The sequence below is a fragment of the Phaseolus vulgaris genome, chromosome 2 (genome assembly GCF_000499845.2).
Source record: "Phaseolus vulgaris cultivar G19833 chromosome 2, P. vulgaris v2.0, whole genome shotgun sequence".
Taxonomy (NCBI): domain Eukaryota; kingdom Viridiplantae; phylum Streptophyta; class Magnoliopsida; order Fabales; family Fabaceae; genus Phaseolus; species Phaseolus vulgaris.
Window position 1 is genome coordinate 36,142,076 of NC_023758.2, and position 8,213 is coordinate 36,150,288.

The 8,213-nt window shown below is 29.8% G+C and overlaps 1 protein-coding gene across 1 annotated transcript; it reads right to left on the reverse strand.

Moving 5' to 3' along the window:
* Positions 1 to 298: 298 nt before the first annotated feature.
* LOC137809571 (pentatricopeptide repeat-containing protein At3g14730) lies at positions 299 to 2,413 on the reverse strand. The gene has a single exon (XM_068610681.1). It carries the CDS (start codon positions 2,275 to 2,277, stop codon positions 373 to 375), a length of 1,905 nt encoding a protein of 634 aa, XP_068466782.1. The 5' UTR covers positions 2,278 to 2,413; the 3' UTR covers positions 299 to 372.
* Positions 2,414 to 8,213: the final 5,800 nt, after the last annotated feature.

The following is an 8,213-nucleotide window of genomic DNA, read 5'->3' on the forward strand; positions in this document are numbered from 1 at the left end:
AATAAAACTTTCAACTAATTATACCAATTTAAAAATGTATCACTGTAACATTTTAAACTCCAATTAAGTGCTTCCATCTAAAAAAACAAAATAATGTAAATTAATTTTATAAACTGTAAATTTAAATAGTTAAAGTTTGTCTTATCTATGAATTAGATAATTGATATTTTTTTTATAAATGATTTTATCGCTATTAGATTAAAAGTGTAGGTTTTTAAAAACCGAGAAACTTAACTAAAATATTTTCCATTGGCACCTATACACTATCTTAACATTTTCAAAGTATGAAAACAAGGTCTGAAAAAAGATTATCTTAAAAGTTACTATCAGTTAAAAATGAGGAAGTTGATCTAGAATGTCATGGACTCATGCTTAACTTTCTCTGCAAACCAAATCACAGCCATGCTCTTGCAGAAGAGATGTCAATGAGTTTAAGGCAGCATAAATAGAGTGAGTGTGAGGATGAGTCCTATCACCCGTTATAAAAACGTGCACACCATTCACAAGTTCAATCCAGCTACAACCAGGTCTCTTCTTCACATTTTGTTGCTTCATCGTATGCCTCATCTCTGACACTTCCTCGTATTGACCAACCACTCCATAAACATTTGACATCAGCACATAGTTTCCACAATGGCCTGGTTCAAGTTCAATCACCTTACTAGCAGCAATCTCAGCCAAGTCCTTGTCCTTGTGGAGACGGCATGCTGCTAGCAGAGATCGCCATCCTACAGGATCAGCCTTGAATGGCATTCTCAGCACTAAATCGTAAGCTTCCATGAGCCTCCCTGCCCTACAAAGCATGTCAATCACACAAGTGTAGTGTTCAATGGTTGGAGAAACACCATATTTTGACTCCATTTCTGATAGAAACTCAAGCCCCTCCTTCACCATGCCAGCATGGCTGCACGCAGATAGCAATCCCACAAAACTGATTTCATTAGGTACCATTTGAGCTTGACACATGAGGGAAAAAACATCTAATGCCTCATCACCATAACCGTGCATTGCATAACCTGTGATCATGATGTTCCACGAGGCCATATCCTTCTCCCTCATACTGTCAAAAACGATGCATGCATCTCTCATGTTTCCACATTTTGCATACATGTCCATCAAAGCGTTGTTCAACAAAACATAATCAAAATCATTGTGACTTTCTTCCTTCCCCAACCCATTTACAACCATATACCTATGTATCTCTCTACCATGCATCAACGCTGCAAGATGAGTACAAGCCGGAAGTACTGTTGTAACAGTAACCAAATCAGGCTGAACCCCTTTTACCAGCATTTTATCAAAAAGCCTCAGAGTTCCGTAATGATCACCGCAGTGTTCATGAACTGATATGATAGAATTCCATGAAAAAACATCTCTCTCGAGCATCACCTCAAACACACTCAACGCATCACCAACACATTTACATTTCCCATACATATCAATCAACGCATTAGAAACAACAACACTTGATTCATAACCCCTTTTTGTGACAAACCCATGAACAACACGTCCACTGTCAAAATCCCCTGTCACAGAAAATATCGACAAGACCCCAGTAACAGTGTATCTACAAGGAACTACCCCATTTAGCTCCATCCTCCTAAACACCACCAAAGCCTCCTCAAACCTCCCAATCTGCGCGTACCCATTAACCATTGCATTCCAAAGCACCACATCTCTCACAGGCAACGCCTCAAACACCTCATGTGCATCCCCCACCAACCCAAATTTCAAGTATGTAATAACCAACGCACTGCCAACAAACACATCCAACTCCAGCCCAAGTTTGAACAACAACCCATGAATCTTCCTAATCTCCAAATCCTCCATAATATCGCCACAAGCTCTGATGACACACGGAAAACTGAATTTGTCAGGAACGATACCCAGATGCCTCATTTGCTTAAATAGAGCAAACCCACGTTGGGGAAGGGCATTTGCAAGGAAACCGGCAATGAGAGCGTTGTAGGCAAATACATTTTTGTCAAGATGGGTGGGGTAATTGAAGACTCTGAGGGAGTGGTTGATGAGGGTGCACTTGGAGTACATGTTGATGAGGCTTGTGATGGCGAGTGGGGATCCAAAGAAGGAGTTTTTGAGCAAGTGGGAGTGCAGTTCCTTGCCCTTGGAGAGGTTTGCATTGTGGGCACATGATTGGAGGGTGGCAATGCATGTTTGTACGTTGCAGGAGGGTGAGGTCGAGAAACAGAGCAACCTGCGACAATGTTGTTCTTGTGGGGGTATGTTGAGGGCTCTTATGATTGTTCTTCCATTCATTTAAGTTCCCTTTCCCTCTTTGCAACATCAAACTTCCATGATTTTCTTCAGTAAGCTGCTCTTTTACTCTCTCAAAAATCTATAGTGGACGTTCTTCAAAGGCAACATTTTTTTGTCCTATGATCACCACTGCTTTTGAAACAATAGAATATGCCACATTTGGAAACATTTTTTATCATAATTTTACGCAACAATTTTTAAGTGTTACATTTACGTTTAGGTTATAATTATTTAACCGTGACCACTGCATTTGGATAATTATGTCTTATTCCTTCATACTGTATTTATATTATGTTATTTTTTATTATCTTCATTACTAACAATTTATTGTTAGAGAAAATTAAACTCCGGTTTTCATTAATAAACATAAAATCTATAACCGTTGCACTAGAAAAAAATTCTTTATAATATTACAATTATTATCATTATGATTATTATTATGATTATAATTATTAATAATATTATTAATATGGTTAATGATAATAAAAATAATGTTTATAATAATAATCATAATAATAATATTAACATTATTATTATTATTAATTTTATTAACAACATAATTATTATTATTAATATTAATATCATTAAAGTTATTATTAATGTTATTTTGTATTATCAATATTTTTATTTTTATTATTAATAATAATATTAATAATTTGGATATTGATTTTAGAACTGGGTTTGATTTGGATTTCAAAAAATAGTATAAACTTGTGATTTGGTAATGTGTTAGATAATAAAAAAAGAAGAAGCAAAACATAAGAATTTTTTATTTTTTTAAAATTCCAATGAATTAATTAAATGTAGTTAATATCTATAATTTAAAAAATATGGGATAAAGTAAACACATTTTAAAATGTCCACAATTAAAGATCACATTTTTATTATTTTAGGCCACACTTTTGTAATGTGATTTATTCTTTTTTAAAGGTTATTTTCACAAAATTGTGACTTAAACATCTATATCTATATCTAGAAAAAATGTTGTTTATTGTAATTCATAAGCTACATTTATAAAAATGTTGCATTTTCTATTTTTAGGCCACATTTATATGTATATGACCACTTTTAGACAATGATTTTATTGTTAAGCTCACACATTTAAAAAAAAACTTAAAAATGTATAAGTAATTAACGATTTTATGAACGTGATCTTTAGTAGTTCTTAAACTATATTTGTAAAACCGTTCGTCTTTTCTATATTTAGACAATAATTATATAAGTGTAGTATAATTTTGTATTTTCTAAAATAAAAAATAATGTAATGTACATATTAGACTTTAAAAATAATTTTATACAATGTAACAACTAACTAAGTAATATTTTACTATAAAATCTAGTTTATCTATTTTCATCTCTATTTCATGCTTTGAATGATACTATAATTTTAGTTTTTATAATTTATAGTTTGTTTTAGTTAGAGTTTTTTCTCACTAAGTTTCTTAGCTTACTAAATTAGACATGTATAAAAGATTTTATAGAAAATATTATTTGTGCTAACTTATTTCTCTCCGTAGTGAACTTCAACTATAACATTTCTGATAATATCATGAGCAATTTATGTGTACATTCGTTAGAGGGATATACCAAATATTATAGTTGGAAGTCAAAACTACTTGCAATAAACAAATATATTATGAATCACATGTCATAAGTATAAAGTGTACTCATGCATATCTAATTTTTGATTCGTTTATTAGATCGATTAATAAATTGATAAAAAAGACAAGCTACTTGTTCTTATAGACGTTGGCTAGCTATGATCTTCACCATCATTACCTTATTAAAGGAAAAGATCCCTATTATATATCATTTAAATGTTATACCTAAAGTGATTGCGTGTGTCAAATTATGGGAGTAGTTGATAGTTCAATATCTATAATAATTGGACAAATAGACTTATAAAAGATAAGAAAAATGTTCACTGTATATGCTACTTTTTGACACGATTTCTGTAAGAAATTGTTCGAAGAAAGAGAAATATAAGTATTAAAATGAGTACATTACATATAAAGTATTAAAACGAGACAATGAGATTTAGCTATTTTTATAGATATTGAAATATAAGGTCTTTTAGTGTTAATTTTTTTTATTTGACTCTTTTTTAAAGTATGGGAATGCATTTAAAAATAAATAAAAGTGTAGTTATAATAGTTTATTAGAGAGTTATTAATTTAAAAGCATAGTAGAATAAAGTATATTTAATAAAATCTATAACATGATTATAACACAATTATTAATTTTTTAATTTATGGTTATTTTCATTTTTTAAGTGAATTCTCCTCATAAGAACCATATTCTATACATTTAATATTATACTTTTTATTAAAGTTACCTATAATGTCAAATTTATGAAAGAAGATAAAATCCTATATCGATTAAAAATAAAATTAATTTATTGAATTTTCATATACAATAAGCTTATTCAAGTAAGGACTCTCATATCTCTTGATGGGTGCAAACCTTACAAAGGTTGAGTTAGACTTAAAGTCTACTTATTAAGATGATACTAGTCATCTAGACTTTATCCTAATGAGAGTTAGTTGAAACTATAGTAATCACGTGTCCACTCATAAATATATAATCCCAAGCACGAGTTGAGAAGTCTCGTCGTGAGGAAAATGTGTTAAAAATCGTACAACTAAAAATAAAATCAATTCATAATATATATAAGGGGGGTACCAACCCAACATTTTTTTATCAACAAAGAATAAAATATATTAAATTGGAATATTTAAGGGATGTCCCAACCCATATACAAAAGAAAGATCTAAGGTAGTGTATCCATCCTATTCAAGTATTATTAAAACTCATTCTATGCATCATATACACCAAATAATCATACCTCACTGAATCATATGTCTTTTAAAAGTCTACTTTTAGAATGAGACCTTTCCTTTTCTTTTTGTTTCACCTCATCTACATTTTCATTAGCCACAATTACACTATTCAACATAGAAAAGAAAATTGCGAAAAATCAATGAAACTTAGAAGAACTTTTTTTAATCTATTGGCTATGATTTTTGACAAAATTTTGTAAAAGTAACCAATAAGAGAAATCGGTCTAAATTCTTCTAAAGCTTGAGGTTGTCCGACTTTGGAATGAGAGTAACAAAAGATACATTGCATCCAAGTGGAATTTCCCCTTTCTCCTGGAATTCCTTTATGGGCTCAATCAAAACTTATTTAATTGTACTTCATTAACTCTTTATAAAACTAAAATTGAAGTCATCTAGTCCGGGACTCTTGTTGCTCTCACATTTCCATATCGCTTCTTTTATTTCTAATTCTATAATTTCAATAGTTAAGTGTTGTCTCTTCTAGGATTTTCTATCACCTTCTATTCTCCCAATGATGTCTAAGATTGGCCTCATGCCTCATATTTAACCTAGTTGGGCTTAGGCTAAGTGACTTCTCGATTGAGCGAGTTGGACGAGAAAAAACCCAACTTCTCTATAGTGATCTTGCTTGGGCGAGATTGGGCTCGCTTGGGTGAGTTTCTCTAGAATGCTTCTGGCTTAGGCAAGTTTTTGGGTAAGTTTTGAGCATTCCAACCTTCCATTTCCATTTTGTATATTCTCCTTTAACCCTTTCATCTCCATTTTCTCCAAGAATCCTGAAATTAACATAATTTTGGGAATAAATAGTTCTTATTCATAATATAATCACAAAATACAAAATATTTAAAAAGACTTAAATTCATAAATTAGGAATTAAATTATAATTATTTTATCAATAAATATCCATAAATGTCTGTATTTTAATATGAAATATTATTGAAATATGACACTTATCACTAGTCTTGGTTTTCTTCTCTAATATTTATCACTTGACCCCTCCATTCTTTCTCTAAACCCATTGTCGTTTGATTTCCTCATTAAGCATCATGCCTGACTCTTTCCTTTTCCATACTTGAATTACCTTGGGCTCCCATACTATTGATTATTGTCGTGGATGTCATTCATATCTTCTATACTAGGTCTATTGACATGTAACTTCATATTACTAATTCATATGGTATCTAGACTTTTTTCCATTGCAACAAAAATTTTTATTCCAAAGAATTTGACGAAATAGAAACCTTCACCTCTTTAATTAAGTCTTCTAGCAATGAAAACCTCCTGGAGACTCTCCAATCTTCTAAAAGATTTGCTTATCTCATTCTCCCTAAAGTTCACCAAAAGTGAGAAGAAAAAAAGTGCTATGATCGTTCATCCTCCTTGTCAGATAGGGTCTATATTTAGCCGGTCTAATCTAATACATTGTCATCAATTTGATGAAATAAGATAATTATTTTTGATACCAATTTCACCTAATTTTTATAAAATTAAGTTAAACTTAATGTTTATTTTTTAAAATAAAATTGAATAATTTTAATTAATTTATTGTTACACAATTTTTTTCATCATTATGAGTAATATTAGTAAATATCAATCAATTATTAGATAAGAATATACAAATATAAAGTTTATTTATACCTTTTTATTTCACGTACCTTTTTCTTGATATATGTAAAGGAATCACTACAAGAAAATTATGAAATAGAAACTAATTTTTAGTGGCAAAAAATAATTAGTTGTTATAGTAATTAAATTAGAGACCATTTTAGAGACTAAAAAATTTTTGGTTTCTAAATTAGTTTTTGTTAAATGGTTTCTAAATTGGTAAACAGTTAACAATCAAAGTTTTTACTACCAAATTTAGAAACTAAATAATTGGTAGTTTGGTTGCTAATTAGATACCAGTTTATAAACCATTTAAGAAACTAATTTAGAAACCATTTTTTTTTTAGTTTCTAAAATGATCTCTAATTTAGTTACTATAGTAACTAATTTTTTTTATCTCTAAAATTAATTTTTATTTCATGTTTTTCTTGTAGTGAATACGAATTTCAATAACTAAATTTGTGTGCACATTATTATAATTATTTTTAATATTTTGACAACCCTTATTTTCACGGTTTTTATCAAATAAATAGTATTCAATATTATTTCCACTAGATAGAAAAATGGGCATACTTATTTATCCAATAAATACAGTTAATGACTGTATGTCTTGTGAGGACCATATTAGACAGAGTTGTCGAAAACGAGAAGGAAAATGGCTGCTAACTTTATAATTTGAAAACAAAAACAGTTCCATGATGAAAAAGAAAGTAGTTATTTTTTTTAAAAAAAAAGAAACCTTTAATAGCTCTATTATTGTGTTATTGTTAAATTTGTACCAATTAGGAAATTAACTTTGGGAGAAAAAATTATAATGTTAAATGTCCTTTATCGAATATCTTTGATTCAACTTTTTTTCCCCGTTCAATTTAAAAAGGTGTGAGGTAGGTGGGGCAAAGATATTCCAATGCTTAAGTCAACTAGAGTGTCAATATGAATTTGTGTATTTGTGTATTTTAAACTAAAAAAGTCATTACCTTTTATTTGTAGGGTCCTCCTTTATTTATAGTTTTTTTTGACATTCTTTCCTAATAACCTTGTACTAAACTCAATAAACCATTAATGAGATTTTGTAATTCCTAATTTAAATTAGTCTAATTAATTGATAAAATTTCCGTTTCTTACATTTCTTGGCCGAGTGACCTTTCGTCCTTGTTGAGCATTCGACCTATTAAACCCGAGGAGGATATATAACATTAGTATTATACATGTAAAACTATAATATAAATAATAGCATTAGTATTATACATGAAAAACTGTAATATAAATAATACAATGTAGATGCAATGTAAACTTTTTAAAGAATTAGAACCTGGAAAAAGTGTTATATATGTCAAGATTAGCATCTTAAAAGTGTTTAAAAAGTTGATAACTATCCAAACTTCACTGTACTATTAATCTTTCCAACACCATACCCCGTTCTCCACGAGTATATGTTCACAATATCGTTATCATTGTGTTTTTTTCCCTTTGTATTCTTTCTTAATTTAT